Below are 23100 nucleotides of genomic sequence, written 5' to 3' on the forward strand. Positions count from 1 at the left end.
GACGTTTTATGAACCACCCAGCGAAAACGCCCCGTATTCTCGAACACACCGCTCGCTCGCCCTAAGCCGGCCGGTTCGTTCGACGTTTTCCGGTACCGTACTCCGCGCCCCGTGTACAGGGCGCACTAGGACGGGGTGTTCGCGAAGGAATACCACCGGTGCCGGATTACCCGTTAGGTGGAGTAGGCGCTCGCCTTAGGGCCTCGCTCGTTTAAGGGGCCCAATTGAAAACGGAAAACTTTATTTTTATTTAATAACGCCCGTATTTCGTATACGAATTTACGGGACAAAAGTCATTATGAAATACAAGTTTCGGGTGTTAAACGCACTGATAATAATGCGATTATTTTGAAAAAATAGTTAATACATTTTTCTTGCAAATAAAAAAAAAATATAATAAACATGATTTCATCAATAATAGTTGGTTATTATTAAAGCTGTTTGTTTTAATTATGAGATGATAACGTTAAAATTGTATGTAAAAAATAATTTTGTAGGGCCCAACATTTTAATCGCCTAAGGGCCCGCAAATGTTTAATCCGGCATTTAATATCGGGATTTCAGAGGTCGCGCGAGTTTCGGGCTCTGAGCCGGGCGCGTATGTTTTATTTGTTTACCGGTCACCGAGAAAACGTTTTATTTCCTTTGCCATGTTAATTTTACCGGTTTAGGTACGTTGCAAACGTAGGCGGTACAAGCAAATAAAAACAAACATATTTTCGACCTAGTTTTTTATATATTTTTTTCTACTTCAAAACGGTTACTATTATAATATTAAATGTTAAAATATCCCACGAGCGAGGCCGGGCAATTCAACTACTTGTACTATAATGTTTACTGTCTGGTGAAAAAAATGTTTTCACGTTTCAATAACAATAATTATGTATGTAACATCACGTCGATTGAACGATTTCAGAATCGCTCGTTATACATGCAAATGAGTTCAGATTTTATTCTATGTATCGTGATCATTCTTGTAAAAGATACTTTTAAAAAGTATTCAAGTACAGATACAGTTATATTTTTCAAAAGTATTTAAAATACGTATTTGAATACACGGAAAAAAAAAGTATTCAAGTACAAATACAAATATTCTTAAAAAGTATTTGTAGATACTTTCAAATACTTTTTTTTTAAATGTGTTTTACATTTTTACCTTAATTACCTTATAGGTAAATTTAATCAATTGTAAACCGAATTAATTTTTTGTTTCATCACTATCTAGCTTTATTTAAATTAATTATAATAAGAATGCAGCATTTTTTGGTCTGGTATACCACCAAATACTATTACTTGTACAACAATGTACCTAATGTATACATTATACAGTCATTAGTTATTTAATACATGTGGCATAGTAACTATTGTTATTTACTATCAAGATAATATGAAACGATAATATAAATATAATAACAACGGCGATGAACATAATAATGATTTATAAATAAAAATGTACAATTTGTATTATTTTATTCAAATTTAGCATCCCTGTACGTAAAGTAAGAGGAAAAAAGTATTTGAAATACGTATTTGAGTACTTAAAATATATTTGAATATTTTTACCCAAATACTTTTACTCAAGTACTTTACAAGACTGATCGTAATACACGTCGAATATGTTTACCTACTGTTAAACACGGTTAAACTTCTTAAAACATATGCTATTATGACGATTAAATTCAATACGATTTTTCACCGCGTAAAATGAACTGATTGCGAACAATAAAAAAAAAAAAAATTAAATATAGTTCCCGATACTAACTGCTAAATACTAATAGTAATTACAACGAAACATGACACATTTGTATACGTAAATACTTACAGAGCGTATGGAAAATATTCCGAAAAAGAAAAAAAAAACATATTTAGTAATATTAGAAGTTTATTTCCCACAATAAACCACATGGATTTTAAAAAATAATATTCATTAACAACTATTCATTATTGATGTGATATACGTTATAGTAGAATAAATTTCAGGGAGCTAAGACTAACTATTAATTAAATTATAATAACAGAGATAATATTTTATAATTAGTTAAAATAGTAATCCGACGTATTGCTTTTACAATGGTATATCTTACCAACGGTTTTAGTTTTGTTACTTCTTTTGTCCACAAAACATGCGTTTTAGCTTTGCATTTAATACATAATATAATTATTATTAACATTACCATTGCGGTTTAGTGCTTTTTAGGTGCAGCCGTGGCGGAAAATCGTTTGTTAATGTTTTCATTCAAATAACAACAGTACAATACCGAATATTGAAAAAAAAATGCTTAAGGATAGAATGTAATCAAGTGAATTTATTCTAAACGTGCGAAAATCTCGCTATTAATGAACGTGCGTATCTCCTAGTTGCCATAATAGTCCTTAGGATAAAGGATGAAAACCCCAACCACCCCAAACTCATAGATGCCGCAAAACCATCTTGTTCAAGTACCCGTCGCGTGCATTTTTCATTACACTTCACTTTTTCACTTTAACTACGTTCTATCAACCTATACTTTAAGTATTCATTCGATACGTCCAATTAAAATCAAACGCACTGCGCCTAAGTCATTTAATGAGTGGTATATTTTAATTTTTTTTTTTCGTTTAAGATATAACATGCACTGATATTTTATAAGTAAACTGTTATGCTCACATAACCATTACGTTAACGCTGTAATTGGTATACATTTGAATGAGTCATATTTTATTTAAATTCCATAACATTTTATTTACCATTTTACGATTACCGGTGGTAAAATATTACGTTTTAACTATGCGTGTGTCATACGTCGAATCGTTTTGATCATAAACAATTTTGCTCTAAAAAGTTTTCATTACTGAATGGAATTTATTAAATATAATTGTCACTATATTAAGGCCATTATCTATTTCGAGTGATGAGCTTCGTGCAATTATGACAATAAAATTGTTATTAAACTCGAACATCGAAAATCACTAATAATTTTCAATTTATTTGATGACGGAAGCGGCGTAAAACGAAACACTAAACATAATCGAAAGCGAATTGAATATTAGTTACATATGATTTATCTCGTGAAGTTCTTGAACGAAAAATAAATGCAAGGGCGTATCTATAGTCATAAAACTGTGTATCAGGTTTTTTCAATTCGCCATTTATTAGGGCTGAAACTGGATTACAAATGTAAACCTTATAACGAAAAACACGGTATGATTATGTTAATATGTGTTTTTAAGTTTATTAATAATTATCTTTGAAAACATTATAATTGATTTTATTTTATGGAGGATTCCATCTTACATAAGGTCCGACACAGATGTTTGACCGTACTATACAGTTAAACCAGTAGCGTAATTTATGGTGAGAGGGAGAGGTGGAAACTAACACATTACACTTTGGTCAATTATAAACTTGAATCTGTAATAGGCACACTTAAAAAATATAAGACGTCTTCAAGATGCGATTTGTCAACAAATATTATCCGTGTGTCAGCTAACCTCCTGAACGCTCCTAGATCCACCTCTGGATAAATGTTGATACGACGGAAAATCAAATTTTAACGAAACGATCAACGAATCTATAGGGCGCGAGCGATGTCACCGATCGGGACAAGAGTTGAATCCCGTTTGACAGTATGATTTCTGCCTTCAACGACGAGAAGTATTGAAAATACACAAGTAGATTAGTGTTTCTCAAACCGTGTTAAATCGTGTGCGTTCTCCGGGGTCCCGAGTGCTTTTTTTGGAATATTAAAAACAAAATCGCTTTGAAAAAACCTGACCAAAGATAAGTACAGGTGTCCAGTGGGAACAGTTCGTGTTGCACGTGCACCACATCCATGAAATATTATTGCGTTTATTAAATATTACACAATGGCCAATAACAGCGCACAGTAAATAATAATAATCCAAACACGACGGTCAAGTTATCAGTACGCGCGTAACGGATAAAACGACGGGTCGGTTTCAACACATCGACCGTTTTGTTCGAGCGGCGCTGTGCAGTTTTTAGGCGAAAAGGCGTCCAAAAGTCATACATCGTTTTCTTTCGACGTCGTCACTAAATGCGTGTTCTCAGCAATCACCGCGACAGGGACTGAACATCGGAATACGTAAATACTTTTTCGTTAAACAGATAATGACTAACCGATAATGCAGTCACGTTCAAGCGCATACGTCCCATCGAGGTTCATGCGCTGGTTTTGTTATTTTATTTTTCCCGTCATTGAAATAAGATGCGATGTCATTTCTTGAACGCTACGATACTTCTTAAAAATAAAAATAAAATAAAAATGTTATCACATTTTTCCGTATTAAGTATTTTACTGTTAGACGTTTATCGGCCATATCTCGTGTATCTTTTTTTTTTCGATGATAATTTCCTTAGAGGTTCCGCGTGAAAAATATATATTATTGTTAGTCGGCCTTAGTCGGCAACGTGCAAGACGTGAGGAAGATAACTGAATAATTTAGACGCTTCGGGGAAATTGCCGAACAAAATGCGGAGCAATAAGGGGGCAGCAAGAAGGAAAGCGATATTTTATCGTCCAAAAATAAACCCGTTTAGAGTAACTGTACACGTGTTTGCATCGCACACACACAAACGTATAAAAATAATCAGGAAAACAAAACCGAAACGTATTACATAACTTGTAACACAACGCGAGATTAAAGCGCATATTTTATTTCCAAAGGTAGAAACACTAATAAGAAACCGAAGTTCATCGGTAATGCACCGGTGTGTAATAATAATATATGTTTGTAACGCGGAACGAAGACGGCTGTGACTCAGTACGGTTCACTGGATACGATTCTCGAATTATGGAAATTAACGAATTAAGTCTCGCTGTTAACTTTATGACGGTTCATAAATCGTTAAATCTTTGCGAGCGTGTTTAAATATCTTTACACGGGCACTCATGTGCGTCTTAAGAATTATAACACCGTAAAACGTTATGAATGTATGCTAATAAACGAGGCTAATATTAATTGATGTTTGCGTTAGTATACATTTCGAAACGTGTAGCTGATTTATGTATTGAGAGTTTGGGAAATTGTTAACTGTCCGTTAGAAAGCTCTTAGAACCCTGTGTTTAATACAAGTTTCATGTGTGGATTAACAATCATTTTCGGCAATATTTCTACTTACGATTTTCGTTATAGTTTTAGAATTTATTCGTTTTCCTTAAAAGTTATGGTTTCAAATTTATAAAGCTTTTAAATGCTACTAAAAACGTCAAATTACGCACGAAAATTGGATTTTAAATATCCACAGAAGCGTTTTCGAACGAAAGAAATATATAATTTTAAGATTAAAATTTTAACATGGATAAAATGGTACGGCCGAAACTTCTGAAGAATAGAATGAACAAACTGTATTTATGCTTTTAATAATTTGTTTTAACTATGATATGATTATGCGAATCGTTAAAAGTACAACAGTATAACATAACTTCGTTAAAACTTGTAGAGATATGTAAAACGAAATTTCACATTTAAATGTCTAGTGCTCCGAAACAATCGTTTTTGCAATATCGTTTAGCAGTATTTTAGCATATCCAGAACAGACACGTATCGTAGCATTAAATTGGTTAGGTGCTGATTTTATCGGTGAAAATTGAGTAAAACAACATATATGGTAAAATAATCTCAAAACAATTTTCAGTTACGCCAATCACTTCGATCTTAAACTACGGATAAAATAATTATTTTTCCAATTTCGAATTAAGGTAAAACCAATTTCGGATCACGTTGCGTTAACATATATATATATATATTGCATAATCATTTAATGCACAATTCATTATTTTAACAAAATATAAAATATTTCGTTCTTTTCATAGAAATTAAAAAGAAAAAATTGAAGGCTTTGAACAATTATGTTTACCTTGAATGCAAAAATTCTAAACACATTAATAATTTTATACACATCATTAATTAAAAATATATAAAAAAAAAAACAATATATTTTGAATTAATGTAGCAAGAACCAGATTGGCAATAAAAATGGCAGAGAATGTGAAATGTTGTTAATAATATTGATAAATTAACTATTGCAAATAATACGATTGCACTTGAATTGCACGTTATTTTATCGTTTTTATTCGCCGATAAAATTTTAAATTTATTCTTAAATCAATGAAATATATACCTAACTATAAAATATATATATTCGTAACTATTCTAAAAAAAAAAAATAATCATAATAATTCACTTTTTTTTTGTGCAAATTATGATATGCGTATAATATTATACGATTCCATATTTTTCTTATGGTAAAAAAAATAGTATAGGTTAAGGATAAGTACAAATAATAAATATTGACTGCCAGGCTATAGCGCCGCTATTGACACAATTGCATTACATATGTATTACACAGAATTAAATGCAGTATATTTTATACATGTTTACGTTGTATCTATAAATAAATTACAACGTTCGTCAAAATCGTATCGGGAACAAGACATGAGTAGAGCACATGAAACAAAAAAAAAAAAAAATATTTTTCGTTTAGAATAATTCTGTTCGTTAACTCTGTAGAAGGAGAAACGGTTGTCTTCTTGTCGATGTGTACGATAAATCATGTGAGATTTTACTTGGCGCAAGACACTGGATCGCGCTACCGGTTATTCGGTCGAAAGGAAATAAATAGGATATTATATTATCGTTTTGTCTGCACGTTAAAAATGAACGCGACGAACGGGCGGACAGCAATTTTTCTACCGGGAAGCCATCCATTAGAATAACGCAGTGACAGTCGACATCGCGATGCTGAGATCTGTTTTTAAACTGTATAAAAACGCACTAAGTGCCATAACTGCTACTCCGTGGCGCCCTAGGCGAATTTTATTTTGACGGTCGTTTTATACAGAAAAATAAAAAACACCGATTTTCATTGAACTCGGATTCGCCCCCTTGTGCCCTTGACAACCGCCCATTTCGCCAACCGATTGTTACGGCACTGCGTCGATCCTTGACGATCCGTTCCTCTGTTTCTCGGACACGATCCGATTAGCGCGGGCAAAACTCTAACTCTGTGCAGACTTCTGTAACATTGTTCATATTATTTGCGTAAATATGAAAGCAACAATGATTAGCTGCAATTGTCCAAGATCAAAGTAAATACACGAGCTAGGAGTATTCTGGAAAACGCGTGGCAACGGTTTTTTTTCAACCGTCGACGAATCTCGCGAAACACAAGTCCGTCGTGTAGAGCGATTCTTGCGTCCCGATTCCGGTACGATACGTAACACGGTACGTGAAAACGTCCAGTGCAGTTTTATCGTCTGGAATGTTCGCGCGGAAAAGAAATGCTGCGATAATATACGACCTGCGCCATGGTCTTTTCGCTCGGAAAACGCTAAATTCTCAACGTTTAATGGTGCGCTTCTGAAAACATAATGATCGAAGCGTATGTACACACGTTTCGTGGGTACGATGTCGATCGGTACGCTCAAATTGGCTTGATCATGAGTTTTGTGGTTCACTGAACTACCAAAAAGTTTGTACCTAATATAACTTTTTGGTAGGTGGGTGGGTGGTATTCTAACTATTATTGAACCACCAACTGAAAAATGTCAAACCACCTATGCGCTCAATACACCGTGTTGTCATATGTGTAATTGTTACGTTTGATATAAATACTTAAAAATTTTTTCGCGTACGTGAAATGGTTCTCGACTCTCGGCTGTGAAACGCATTTATCGAGAAGTGTTTTCTAATTTTTCATCGGACGAACAAGAAGACAATGGTGACAGAACACATATCAGTTGAAATTACGAACAGCGGTAGTAAATGTATTTCGAAAAAATATGTCGAAGAAAACACAGTGATGCCGAAAAAGTCACCCGGTTACAACACTTGATATTCGACTGATATCGTCTGAGTGTTTATCATTATTGCGCAGTACCGTATATATATAGATTCCTAACGGCTAATGGATACAACATTTAAGTGCGATTCGGTTTATTTTCTAAATTTTTTTTTAAATTTTGAGTGGAACAAGGAATGTTTTGGTTTCATCATGATGTGTATTTTTTTTTGTGCCTCACGATTGTATACGATTTCGATCAGGAAGATTACTCTGTTCATCACCAGATAAAAAATAAAATACAGGGTTATTCAAAACAATTCATCCGATTTCAAACAGCAATAAAATGGTAATTATAAATTATATCTTATCAAATTATATACCAATTAATAAAGGGTATACCTAAGTTTTGGAATGTCATTAATTGTTTGTTTTACAATTATTGCTTTTAAGCGATAAGTTATTTTGTACAAATATGTCGACCGAACAGCAGAAGGCGTTTTGTGTGTTACGATTTTGAAAATTTGAATCGGTAATAACCTTGCAACACGATTTTCACCGTTGTTACGGGACTTCTCAGAGCATACGTCGATGATATAAGCAGTTTGAAGAAACTGGGTGTTTGGGCATAAGAAACAGCAAAGGCCGACTTCGTATATCCGTGTATCTCTTACAATCAATTACAAAAAATATGCTATAAGAAGTATGGAATGAGATTGACTATCGACTAGATTTTGTTCATGTGACCAGAGGAACTCATATAGAATATTTATAGGTAAAATTAATTAAACTTGACATATTTCTCTTTTATTAAATGTATAACATATTGTTCTAAGACTAAAAATAAAATTATCTAAGCATTAGAAATCAGATGAATCATTTTGGATAACCCTGTATAGTAAATGGGCTCCAGTTTGTACTTTAGGGAGGAAAGGTGGACGTTATTTCAATTTTTACAAAATGATAAAAATCACTAAATTCCGCTACATGTTTATAGTCAACAGTTCATAACATTTTAAATTTTCATACTTAAGGCTCGATTTCTTAAGATTTTCCTACTAGCTAAAAAAAAAAAATTACTGTAAAATGGCAAAAATGTTTTATAATCGTTGCAAAATTAAATAATGATGAAATAGAATGTTTCAATAAATTTCCATTAAACGATATAAGTTATTTAAACATTTCATTATTTTTAATTATTTAAATGAAGTTTATGCTGTTTAAAAACACTTAACATTTTCCAAATCTTATCTAAGCCTTTTTTATTTTTTGAAAGTTAAAATATTTAAATATATAAATATAAACTGATTCACCAAGCCATTTTATCTCAGAATTTTTTTTTGAGAGCAAAAGTACATTGGTTTTAAGTTTAAGAGACAAATAGAACATTGTAAGCGAATCAATATCGGATCTAAATTACTTATATTTGAGCGAAGTTCATATATAATACTGGCAAATGAAGTGCCATTGGACGGGAAATTAATTCAAGTAATCCTCTTTGTTCATATAAAAAGTACAAATTGTTCAATTCTGGGAAAGTATAAGTTTTTAAACAAAACAAAATAATATTCAGCATAGTTATCCGCTGAGTCAACCAATCTCTTAAACTTTTCTCGTCCGCACAGTGTTACATATTTCTAATCATGTTTCCCTCGCCCACCATAACTTTTTAATATTACAATATCACGTTTGCTTCTGTTGCAAGTTAAAAGAAAGAATGTATCAGTTTAATGACGTTTATGTGATAAAATTTCATTCCAACTTTAAGCTTAAACAAAAAATCGAATTTTAATGCAACAACGCGAAGAATGAAATATAAGTTATGTTCCAGCGCTTTTCGAGTACGAAATAAAAATTAATCTAGCTATTTGAATTTTTTTGTAGGCAGATTTTTTTTTTTTTTTTTAATGTTCATGTTACGAAAAAAATAATTATCGCGCTGAAAAAAAATTATATCACTTTCCCAATCGGATCTTATATGTTTCGTAATATCGCACGTGTACATATTTAAATCCCTTTAGACTATCAAAAAGTGACTATTGAAAAAATAAACTTTTGCATAACGGTTTTAGGATCACTGAATTTCAATATTATTAACTGTTTTCATTATTTACTGTATTCTGCGGTACATCAATATTGCCTATACAAAACCCCTTAAAATCCATCTTGATTTATTTTCAAGCATAATAATAATAATAATAATAATGTATTGTTTTTAATCGAAATGTATATTTAGTTTTAAACTCAATTGAGTATCATTACTAATACTATGTTATTATTGATTTATTGACTGTCTCATTTTTATGATTAATTATTTTATATCTGTTATTTTCATTATTCAATGTCTTTAATTAGTCGTTTATTGATTTAACAGTAAATTACCTAAGTAGTTAACTCGTACTTAATTTCCCACAAAATGGTCATCATCCGTTTGTTATACGAGTCCATACATAAATTAATAAATTAATAAATACATAATATTTTTATGTACTATGTGTAATATTATATTTCAACTATTATGAAATATAAATCATGACAGTTAAATTATCTGCCAATTTTCAAAGTGAAAAAAAACTACATTCTAAAAGCTATTAAATCAATAAAAATAATCTTAGAAGCTAACAACAGTTAAAAAAACATCTCTGATTATGCAACAATCTTAAAATCAGTGTAAATAAATGTCTTCGATAACACTCCAAATGGTTTTCTCAGAGATCCCGGAAAGATGGTCTTTGCATTCTAAATATTTACATGGTTATAAATTAATTTGTACCGAGTATATAATTGTTATTAAATGAATACTTAGATGAGTTTCCGCTACGTGTTGAACATCCCGATGAAAAAAATATAAATATTACACCTGAAATGAATTGAAATATTTCAGCATTTTATTTATTTATTTATTTTTTTTTAATTTCATTTTTTTTAGAATTTTGAGAATCTTTCTTCAAATTACGAACAATTTTTTTCCATTGGCACACCAAACCCAGCATGAAAATTTAATGGCATTTTTTAAAGCTTGATAGAAATACTGACACGCTCACTTGGCACATGCAAATATTCGTGTTAAATAAATCAATTCAGTGACACGAACTAAGAAGTAAACAACAATATTATTCCCACCGTCATAAAATCTTATGAATAAAATATTGTAGAACCTATAGCACTACTACGCATTATGAGATGAAAATGTAAACATTTCAAAAGGGTAATGAAATCAAAAAGTAGATACAGTGCACTCTCGATCTTGAACTTGTTAAATGCTGTCGAAAAATAAACAGTATAAATATTATACGTAATACTATATGGATTTTTAAATAAAAATAAAAGGTGTTCTTATTTAATTTTCTTTAAATATTACATACAATGACAAGATTTAATATTTTTAATAATATAATTATTTAATTTTCGTTTCGATTTGAATTTAGTGGATTATCCGCGGGACCCATTTATCCGTGAATGCCATGACACCCTATTCCGTGGAGGCTTTATATCAATTACGCCGAAAATCGCAGGCAAAAAAAGAAAAATTATGGGATGAAAAAAAGGTATACATCTATTGCGCCGATCGATATTCGAATCAATAAATTTTGTGATTACCTTATTGATACATATATTGATGAAAATAAAACTTTTCCCCTGTATCTTTGGTCATCGTGTAATATATCAGGCGAGAGAACAACAAATGCCTGTGAGGCATTTCACTCAGCGTTTGGAAAATATTTTTATTCACCCCATCCAAATATTTTTGTTTTTATGAAATTTTAAAAATAATGTAACACAACAATCATAATACATATTCTTTTAGTTATCACAAATAGACAAAACTCTACATTTATGACAAAAAAATAAATAGTAAAATTGACATAACTAATTTTAATATTAGACTTAATAACTTTTCAAAATGTATAGGATTAGGGTAAATATATATATATATATATATATAATATAATTTACTATTAATGTAAATACTAAGTATGTAGAATGATAAGTTTGATTATAATTTTAATTTTTGTTTTTAGCCAGTATGATTTTTACTTGTACTGTATAGTTGTTATACCGGCGCAATAGATGGATACCTTTCTAATATACCTTTTTTATACCGGCGCAATAGGTGTGTACCTTTTTAATATACCCTTTTTATACCGATGCAATAAATGTATACTATACAGGTAGTGTCTCTAATTCGGTGCACTAGACAAATACCGTCTGTGGATAGTCGATAGTTCATCGTAACCCAAACTTTAATGTCAATCCTAAACAAAATCTATAGTACGGTTTTAAAATTTTAATTTTTGTTTCATTACTTTCGAAGTTAAGCTGCATCACATTTCGTTTTTTTATAATTTGACTAAATATCATCGCTTATAGTATAATATAAAAACCATAAAGTGATAACAAGCATATTTTCTTAAAATATATACAGTGTGTTCACACTTAGAGGTACCACTTGATATTTTAGTTGAATGATGTTGTATTTAATGGGGTTTTCGGGAAATTAAAGGGAGTACCAAAATACACAATTTCAGACAAATTCTAAATTTTTTACCCTGTCGATGCGTGCAAGTGCAATAAAACTTTTTTTTTTTTTAAACAATAATACCATATTTTTTTAATATTTGTGTAGAGTATTTTTTTTTAAACAATTTTTGTATAAAAAATTTTTATATAACTACAAAATTGGCAAAGTTATACTATGTTGAAATTTAAGTTTACGAATAATCCATTTTTGACGAAATTTAAACAAAATACAACTTATCATTAATTGAAAATCGAAATAATATCTTCGATATTGTTAAATATCTGTTTGTACACCGATGAGATATAAATTTACTCTCATTTTCATAATATTCATTACCTTCAATAGGCTATCTTATTTAAGAAGACAATAAATGGCAAAAATATGAGAAAATTACGATAAAAAAGTTTGGACTTATTTTATCACGTGTCCTGCTGGATCGCTGGCCTGTGAAAGGTTCGCATGCGAAAGGACGAACGAAAGTACGTGTACGTCAAAGAACAGCGCGATCCGAACGCCAGCACCGAAACTTTCTGCGATAACAAATTATAATTCATATATATATTTTGACTATACATACTATTTTATATACTATGTATTGTATTACATTATTCTATTTTATATTCTTAAGAACTGCTCCCCTAGCACCTTTGTTTACCGGGAATGCAGCAAAAATTGTATTTTCATTTGAATATTTTGATGTAAAATCTGTGATGTTGCGAAAAATATAATATAATTATTGTATAATATAAAATCATGGACTCTCCGATTAACGGACGCCCCACCCCCACCACCACGAGGGAACCGGATACCTTTTCGCTCCATTTCTTTTGCGGGAAAACCTTCGAGCACTGACCAGTGGCACTGCAGAACACGTTTTCGCGATCGTTTCGATGCGGAAATATTCTTTCGCCGATCGAATCCGAACGATCGGTAGTATTTCTTCCGCACGGTAAACGTCGGACAACCGGACAGGGCGCGTGTTAGTGAAAAAGCAAAACGTCGACTGATGAGGAAGGGCAGTCGGTCAACGGGCCCATAGTTTTGTACGTTACCTGTGCGGCACGACAGGCCCAAGTTCAGCAACATGGCGCGGACGCTAGACGAACGGATGAAGACGCACGGCGATCTTGCCGCGATCGAGGACGGTGGACGGGCGCGCGTTCCGATTTACGGTTCGCGTGGATCGCGTGGATCACTTGGATCGCTTGGATCCCGTGGATCACCGCTCGGAATGCCACGGGACGCTCGGCCTCGGCGTGTGGCGTATCGCGGTCGAGGGTCGAGGGACTGCCCCCTACCCCCTCCCCCCCGGTTTCGGAGTCCAGGGACGGTCTCGCGGCGGATGGACGTCGCCGCGGATACCCGGACGGGACGTGTCGAGACGAGGCGTTGCGTTACGGTCGGACGCATGTGACGACGACGCTTATCGTGCGGTCTGTCGCGGCGGTTTCAGACGACGGAATGACGTACGTCTTGCGGCGGCGCGCGAACGACGTGTGTTTAGCCGCGAGCGCGCGCGTGCCGGTCAAACGCATCAGTTGCTTACGTAACGCGTCGCTTCGGAACGACCGATAACGGTGTTTTCGTTGATTTTTAAATATTTTTAATATTCGAATTGTTTCCGGTTTTTTTTTTTCTGTCGTTGCGCACACGGTCCGCCGTCGATGGACGTCAAGACGACCGCGGTGCAATGCGCACCAGCGATTCCCGAAGTGTGTGTTCCGCGGCACGGTCTCGTAATGACGTATTTGAGAGCACATCTCGGAAGGGGGGGGGGAGGTCGATTTTAAAAAGAGCTTACTCAACCACTCGCACAAACTTACCTGGACGTAATTTGTTGTTATTTCAGTAAAAAATTAAAAAATCGAGGTTTGTTTAAAGTATAGACGTTCCACGAAATGCAAACCGTTTCCTAAGGGCTCCGTGTCGGGGGCAACCCGGTTAGAACAGCTGTGACGGCGTATTATGTCACCAGTTATTGCCTGTTCTCGTAGTAGTGGACTGTAAATGGAGTAAGGAAAACAGAAAAGGAAGAGTACCAAAATAATTCACGTGACGGATTAGTAAAAAAACGGTAACGAAATGTTGCTGGTGAAGAGTTGACGAATAATTCACATCATACAAAAAATGGTACTTATGTGCTAATGTTAGTGGTAATAATAATAATAATAATACTCTTACCGAGCGTACCCAGACAACTAAAATAAATCGGTAGTAATAGTTATACGCGGAACATGGTACGTAACACCATGTCCTTATATACCTAAGCTTTATGCGAAGACTTGGAATGGTGACGTGGTAGCTGGCGAGGACTCCGGAACGATGGCCGGGGGCGTGCGATAGATGTGTTGTTATACTCTTTTGCAGTGAAACAATACGTGTACTGATGTTTTAAAGACCTTCTTCGCATACTGTTATTGAACATAAAAAAGAATACGTTTTTAAAATTATATTTATCATACGTGATTTGTATGAAAAGTTAATAAAAACAAATCATACATAAATTACCATAAATTTTACATTTGAGCGCTTAAAAACAATTCCAATAAATAAATGAATATTTTTTACTCTAATTAAAGTCTAATAAGATTTTTCTGCATTTTCATTATCGTTAATGTTAAATAAGATATATTGTAAATTGTTAATATATATATATCACTTATATCAGCACTTAATGTAAATAAATTTTGTTTTTTGTAATGAACTTATTTATTGAAGTTAAGTTAACGGTAATTTTTTACTTAATTTTTAACTTAATCGATGTAATTCTCATGTGCATTAACTTAATTGTTAACTAATTTGAACATGAACTCCATTAACTTAACTTAACTAGGGTTAAAAAATAGCATTAATTTACCCAGCTTTGGTTTTACGGAAACGATTTAAAACAATAGAAATTTGTGTTTCTTGATTTCACTTTATTTTTTTCTAATTATCAAAAATATTTACATCATGTTTGGCCAATTTGTATTGATTTTGACAAAAACAAATAGTTAAAACTCGTAAGCTGACAATTGTACGTTTTATCGTAATCCAAACAAGTTTGGCGTTTCTCCTCATAATGATTTATTGTTGAAATATATCGTAGTTAATGTTAATCAGATTGTTATCTCAACAGCTTAGCTTTAATAATTTTTTCAAATATTTTAGAAAAATTACTTAACATGGATATTGGACTAATCGATTTTCTTTTAAATATTCAATTTCCGCTTTTTAATGTATGCATAAAAGTGTTAAATTATTTTCAAACTATACCACGGTTTTCATTGCCAAACTTTACGATAATATTTACCGTTTAGTTGAGAACTTGGAATTGAGATGTTAATTAACTGGAAAGATTTAAACTAGTCTAGATGTCAGATACGCGGATTTCGGCTTGACTCGATACATTTTTATCGAAAAGTTATTCATAAGCTATGTACACAATTTACGTTCGTAAAACTTAACTGTAAGTAAGTATTTCTTTAGAAAAATATTTTAAAATCACAAGAAGTAAATATATGCGGCCAAATAAATGGAACAACATATTTCTTATAAAATAACATTAAACTGATCCGTTAAGTTATTTAAACCTGAGCAATTGAAAATGTGAAAAAATAAATATAATTTTCATTCATTAATAATGTATTAATGTGTTGATAACATGATGTATTATTTTATGTAACATATATGAATATATATTGAAATGTCATCAAGATTCGAGCACAATATATTTGCAACTAAAAAAATTTAAATTAAATTTAGTTTACGTTTACATGTACAATAAGATAATGTAAAAAGTCCACAGCTAAATCAATTAGTCGATCTCTAATCACCACACCACTATAACTTTATTTGTCTTTTTTTTTATACCAATGAATTCGTCTTGTAATTATATTTGTTTCAAATATCTGTCAATAGATATCAACTAGGTATATCATACCATTTTTTTTTTTTTTTTTTAGATGTGAACATAATTTTAAAAAAACTTTTCCGGTAATATAACAACACTCTAGTTCCTGTCGGGTATAACTTTAATAACTTTTTAAATCCAAAAATGTCAAACATTTTTTCGAATATTTTAATCGTGTTATTTATGTTTAATGTAGAACCAAAACTTATAACAAAAATATACTTACTAAATATCATTTAATAATTCGACACAACTTGCCGTTTTATTAATAATTCATACTGATTACGTTTTAATTATAAGTACACTAAATGCAGGGATTAAAAGGACATTCTCAAGCGTCCCCGGAAATAAATACTTACTGAGATGGTGTGCATAATTTCGTCAGTTATCTTTTATTCTTTCCGTGGAAAAGTATGAAATTGTTATAACCAGAAAATTATATTTTTTTAATAAAATATATTATCCCGTGCGTATTTTTATTTCGTCATTATTTAAAACATTAACCGACGAATTTTTAGTTGCATTCTAAAATCAGTCGTTCATCAGCGACTGCGAACAGAATAAAGCTATTGTCTAGAAAAACGATTTATAAAACGTATTTTCTACCTCGAAGATTATAAAAAATTCTCGGATTGAAAACCCATGTAGATATATGAAACGCACTAGACGTTTTATTTTTGTTTTTTTTTATTAATTCGATAAAATTCGTGTTTTTAAGAAACCATCAATCCGGGGTACGAAATCGTAGTAATCGATTATAGAACCGCGGTAGCGACCCACGATCGTTTGACAAACAAAAAAAAAAAAAAAACCAACCACCGTTGCACAATAAAAATCGGACGAAATATATCAGCAAATTCCAATTGTCAATCTCGCCGGCGCAATCGATGTCTCGTGGGGCGGATGACACCACAGAGCAGCCATCCAAGTGTACAACAAATAATAGAATACAACGTTCGATTGGTGCACGCGAATAATATGAAAACCAAATCGATTTATTTAACATAAAAACGACAAACGATAAACTGTTCGGTTTTTCGCAGTCACTTTTCAAAACCGCCGTTTTTATAACATTATTAAACAAATTCTTAACGTCGTTATTTCGATTTTTATTGTTCAACGACTCGCGGGCGCGTTGGATTCCAGCGTTGTACAACCGCTAGCCGAAGTGGTTGCTGAAGGTACAGAACAGGGCAGTGTTGATGAATTAAAAAAGTTGAAATTATTTTACTTTTAATTGGTTAATTCGAGTTACGTAACGAGTTTTTTTCTCTCCCTCTCTTTCTTACTTTCCCATCTGCACCATTATAACTTATCGAGTGGTATTGCGTTTAGAATTATGTGGCTTTTATTCGATTAACTAGTTTTCTGGTCGCATTAAAGCAATTCTCGTCTACAGAAAAAAATACCGATTTCGAGAAAAAAAACCGAACGAAAATAATATTCATATCGCCAATACTCGTTGTAATTGTAGACTGATAAGATTTATTTAACCGTTAAATAAACGTTCGCGTGCACAACAATTACGCGTGTGGATAGTTTTGCATCGTACACTTCATATGCATACACACAGGGCTTATTCTAAAGAGCATTTGGGCTCATTTTGCATATTTGGAAAAGCTAGATGCGCACTTGATAATAAACTTTTGCGTAATGATGCGTTTATGATTTATAGTCGTAGGTGATAATAAGATATGATAGCAAATAATAGTTACTATGTTATATGTTATTACAATATGAAAATTAATATGTTGATTAAAAAAAAATATGGGAAACTGAAATAAAAATTAAAAAAAAAACGTTCCAATAATATTAAATAATGATATGTTGTACAGTGTTATATTATACATTGCATTATGATTTATGAAGAAAGTAAACAGGACATTTATTAAAAAAAAATACTTTGAACACAAATGTATATTGTTTTATGTCTTTTTAATATGTTACATTTTAAATTACTTTACCTAAAAGCTACAAATTTGATCATTTTTAACTATAATTTGACGGTATATTTTGAAATCATAGTTCTATTTTGATAGGCTTATTTAAACAAAGTGCGAAGTTGATAAATATCCTTAGAATAAGCCCTGCGTATACACACGTCTACGTGTTGCAAATTGAATAATACCTACGCGTATAACATAATAGTTCTACATATTTACAACCCGAATCGATAAATATTATCAATTTATCAGATATGTGTACGTGTTACAGTTTTATCTGAATAAATTATGTACAAGAGAACTAACAAGAGGTACGAATAAATATAATAAGTTCAAATGAAAAAAAAAAAATTATATCGTTGTAAAATCAATATTAGAATGTTCATTGTATTATCAAAAATTAAAAAATATTAATAAAATAATCGATATTTGACCCTTAACCAATTTCAGTTACTTTTTTCCGTTTTACTTATAACTCGTTCGTTTTAATTAAACAATAGTAATCCACAATCGTCCAGACAAATTTAATTTAACGAATTACATTTCAATTGATTTCCCTATCCTTAGTTGGTTGGTTAGCGGTTGTAGAACAAAATATTGTTATTATAAACTGTAGTATTCTACTCCGAGCAACACGAGTGTCAATGTTCGATATAATCGTTTCCAAATATTATTAGTGTTACAATTACATTCGATAATTCATCACTGGATTTGCAGATTTTATTTTTCGTTCATGAAACTTATTCTGTTGATTTTCAAACATTTATTTCCCCACAAAAGACTTGATAACTATTTATAGATGATTTAATAAGCTTTGGAAGGAATATAACGAAAGTATTTTAATTGCCCGTGACAATTTCGATACAGTACCAATTTTTTCATTGACCTGAAGAAAACACTTTGTTTATTCAATACTTTTTACTAAACAGTTACTTTACGGCTACTATTATAAAATACTTTACACGAGACGGGTGTGAACTTTCACTTTTTTATTTTTATTGTATTATGTTCGAAAGCTATAATTAAGAAAATTACCACGTACATTGCAATTAAAGTTTCCCGTAAAACAAATAAATTTAGCGACAAACCAATTAATTTTAATAGTTGTTATTATAATGATATAATAATAATAAATAATAATGCCTTTTATTATTGTAGTTATATGACTATAATTACTGTTTTTTAATGATTATTTAATGTTATCGTATTTATATTATCATTACAACTATTTTTCAGTATAATGCTCTAGAATAGCTCGAGTGGTATACGCTCGTAAATAGGTAGGTACACTTAAATAATAAAAAATGCCATAAATAATTCGATCGGTATCGCGTACGATGGCCGGAACGTTTTACCGGAATCCAACGCATTTCAGTGTAAGGAAAACCGATCGTAAACAAAATCCTGTATATGCGCGATACACATCGTTAATAACGTCGTACACGTTTGCCGGTCTCGAATAGTCTGAAAAATCGCGAGTGCCGATTATTGTAGATAAATTTAACGGTGGGGGGGGGGGCTTGAACAGTTAGCTTATCCGTAAGAAAAAGAAAAAAAAACGTTATTCTTCTAAACGTGTTACAACTTCACATCGCACATAGGACGTATAAAAAATAATTTTCTAATTAAAATTACGTTATTCCTTTTGCTAACAGCTCACGTATGCCGTGTGTAATTGGTAAACATTTCGATGACAGTAGAATTATTTAAATAGGTCTTTTTGAACGTGTTTTTTAACATTCAATTCTGTTTTAACTAAGTTCGAAGAACGAAAAACGTGCAAGACTGTGCCGTATATTGTTCGAGTGTAACGTCCCTTCGGGTTCCCACGTCAAATGCTACGGTACTGAACATGAGAAAACCACAAACGGTTCTATAACCGTGGTATTTTGTATATTTCTGAAAAATTATATTTTCTTTCAAACTTAGTTTTGATAAAAATAATCATCGGAAATTGTTTTTGAAATTATTGTTACAGCTATTAAAGTTCTGCGACGGTACATCGATAGGATAAATCATTATCGAATGTGACAAACCCTTCATTTTATGGCCAAGAAGAATAAAAACCCTTCGCGTATTTCAACATATCCGTTTGCACTATACATCCGCGACTAGAAAACGATCAAACGTATAATATTTTATGTTGCGTTCGTGCAGTCGTAAAACACATTTTCAATCCGTGAATTACGATTTTTTTCGAGAAACATTTTCTGAACCACAAAAGAAAAAAAATATATATACAAATAAAAATAAAAAAAAAAAATTGAAAATAACAATGCCCTGAGGAACACGATCACACTATCATTCGTGATATCGTCCATTTTTCCGTGAACTTTACAGCCTATTTATTTATTTATCATATTTTTTTTTATTATTCTATTTTGTCCATCCGGAAAAAATATTGAAATTACGCTTTTTTTTTTTTTTTTATTCAACACATATCGAGAACAAAACCGGCGAATAATGTTCAAAATATATTACGTATAGTCTGTCTTCAAAACGCGATTATCAAACGACAGGTGCTACGGTGGAACTATTACGTTGTGTGATTTAAGCAATAAAAATCACTCACAATTTAATTTAATTAAAATAGACACTATATTATATAAATATGTACGTACAAATATCGATACGCGTTACAATTGCGGAGGAATTGCCGAATATATCGCGGAGTGTAATTCACAGTGTGTCGCGGATTGTACTCACGGACTGATTGAATGAGCGTCTGACCAGCCGGTATATATATATATATCGACGTCGATTGTCTAGAACATTCTCGAAATTACCTTAACGAGATAATCATCGCATATTCTAAAACATGGGATTTCCCCTTATCCACTGACAATATTGCAAACAATTTGGACGATTGGCGGTGCGTTGTTTACGTCATCACATCACTCCCCTGCCAGTGTCGGAGTCAAGCATAACCTACTTGGAGACGGTCTGGAAAACGAACTCTTCTTCCGGAACGTGTCCTTTGATACTCCTTTGTAATGATATTCGGTGTAGGTGTCTGAATTTTTCTCGAAATATGTTCCTTAGAATGGTCGTCTACTATGATGTAGGCCGGTTTAAGTCTATCAATAGTTACTCTAACTTTTTTCTTCTTTATATCAATGACAAAAGTTTTTTTATTTCGACTTATGACTCTATAGGGACCATCATAGGGCATTTATATTCCATTATTGGGTCCGTAATGTCGAATGAATACGTACTCTGTGGTTGCAAGGTCCTTGAAAACAATTTTTTTCTTCTCGCCATGTCGTGTACTATTGACAGGTCGGATCTGCTGAATGTGATGTCCAAGATCTTTGATAAACTCAGCTGCGTCGTCGAACTTGGCAGCATTATCTTTTGACGTTAGGAATTCACCAGGGAGTCTAAGTGGCTCTCCATAGACTAATTCTGCAGAGGTGGATTTAAGATCGTCGCGCCAAGCTGCTCGGATGCCCAATAAGACTGTCGGAAGAGTTTCTGTCCATCGATTATTTTGATGACATTTAATGGCGGCTTTAAGCTGCCGATGGCTCGTTCCACCATGCCATTTGCTGACGGATGATAGGCCGTGGTTCTAAGATGGTTCGTGCCAGTCAAGTTATTAAGTTGCTTGAAAAGGCATGACTCAAATTGTCTTCCCTGATCTGTTGTGATACGAAGAGGGGTACCAAATCTTGCGATCCAATGCGTATAGAAAGTTCGTGCTACGGTTGCCGCTTCTTGATATTCCAATAGAATTACCTCAGGCCATCGAGTATATCTATCGATACACGTGAGGTAATATCGAAATCCTTCAGAATAAGGCATAATGATTAGATCTAAATGAACATGTTCAAATCTTTGAGACGGAAAATGAACTAAGAGGTGCTGTGCCATGGTGCGTGATTTTGGCTCGTTGACATTCTACACATGCCCTCGCCCATTGTCTGCAATCTGCGTCAATTGCTGGCCACACGAATCGCTGTTTAACAAGCTTCGTCGTGGCCTTGACACCTGGATGTGCAAGGCGATGTATATTATTGAAAACTTTACGTCGGAATGGCTTTGTGACAAAAGGCCTGGCGGTTGAAGTTGATACGTCACAGAACACTAAGACATTTTTACCTGGTAATTGAACTTGCTTGAGTTGTAGTCCAGTGTTTTCTTTTTCGTATTTTTTTAATTCATCGTCTCCCTGTTGTGATATCGCTAATGCAGTGTAGTCTATTGTATCTGACAAGGCGTCAACGCGAGATAAGGTATCAGCCACGACATTCTGCTTACCTGGAACATACCTAATATCCGTGGTGAATTGTGAGATAAAGTCTAGGTGTCTGAATTGTCGTGGTGTGCATTTATCCGATTTCTGCTGAAATGCAAAAGTGATGGGTTTGTGATCAGTGAATATAACCAAATCGCGTCCTTCCACCATATACTGAAAATGCTTGACAGCAAGGTGGATTGCGAGAAGTTCTCGATCGTAGGCTCCGTATTTCGTCTCGGTCGCTGTGAGCTTCTTGGAAAAGAAGGCAAGAGGTTGCCACTCATCATTGATGAACTGTTGGAGAGTTGCGCCAACCATGGTGTTTGAAGCATCGCTTACAATAGCCAGTCAAGCGTTGTCGCATGGATGTGCGAGAAGCGTGGCTGTGGCGAGTTTCTCCTTGCATTTTTCAAAAGCCGAAATAGCCTCTGGTGTCCAGTTAATAGGTGACTTACCTTTTAAATTGGGTACCAAAAGATCACTTAGTGGTGCTTGTCCACTGACAATATTGTAAACAACTTGGACGATTGGCGTTGCGTTGTTTACGTCACCACAACGTCATATTGTAAACACCTAATGCGGATTTCAAACAAAAATAAAGTGAATATTTTGCGATTCGATCGACGAAACGTCGTTCGATAAATTTCACGGAATACTTTGTAGTACTTACTACGTCATACCATGTTCGAATAAGTTTTTTTTTTTTTTAAATTGTTCGTA

The 23100-nt window shown here is 32.9% G+C and overlaps 2 protein-coding genes across 2 annotated transcripts in view; both read right to left on the reverse strand.

Moving 5' to 3' along the window:
- Positions 1 to 13746, reverse strand: part of LOC112691738 (scavenger receptor class B member 1-like) — an 89516-nt gene extending 75770 nt beyond the window's left edge. Inside the window, exon 1 of the mRNA XM_025566113.1 lies at positions 13358 to 13746. Within this exon, the coding sequence (XP_025421898.1) occupies positions 13358 to 13391 (34 nt within the window). The 5' untranslated portion in view covers positions 13392 to 13746. The remainder of the gene's footprint in view (positions 1 to 13357) is intronic.
- Positions 13747 to 21057: 7311 nt separating this feature from the next.
- Positions 21058 to 21944, reverse strand: LOC112691717. Its single transcript, XM_025566090.1, has 3 exons — positions 21879 to 21944; positions 21356 to 21711; positions 21058 to 21289 (listed from the first exon to the last, which is right to left on the reverse strand). The coding sequence occupies exons 1-3, from the start codon at positions 21942 to 21944 to the stop codon at positions 21058 to 21060; spliced, it is 654 nt and encodes a 217-aa protein (XP_025421875.1).
- Between the last annotated feature and the right edge of the window lie 1156 nt (positions 21945 to 23100).

This window comes from Sipha flava, unplaced genomic scaffold, assembly GCF_003268045.1.
Source record: "Sipha flava isolate LNK unplaced genomic scaffold, YSA_version1 66_pilon_pilon, whole genome shotgun sequence".
Classification (NCBI taxonomy): domain Eukaryota; kingdom Metazoa; phylum Arthropoda; class Insecta; order Hemiptera; family Aphididae; genus Sipha; species Sipha flava.

Bases quoted from the DNA above. Each gene is read 5' to 3' on its own strand.
- LOC112691717 (XM_025566090.1), bottom strand. From the start codon at position 21,944: ATGCCTTATTCTGAAGGATTTCGATATTACCTCACGTGTATCGATAGA. The intron at 21,712-21,878 runs GTAATTCTATTG...GAACCATCTTAG, and splicing joins GATATACTCGATGGCCTGAG to AACCACGGCCTATCATCCGT. The intron at 21,290-21,355 runs GTACGTATTCAT...TGGTCCCTATAG, and splicing joins AAGGACCTTGCAACCACAGA to AGTCATAAGTCGAAATAAAA.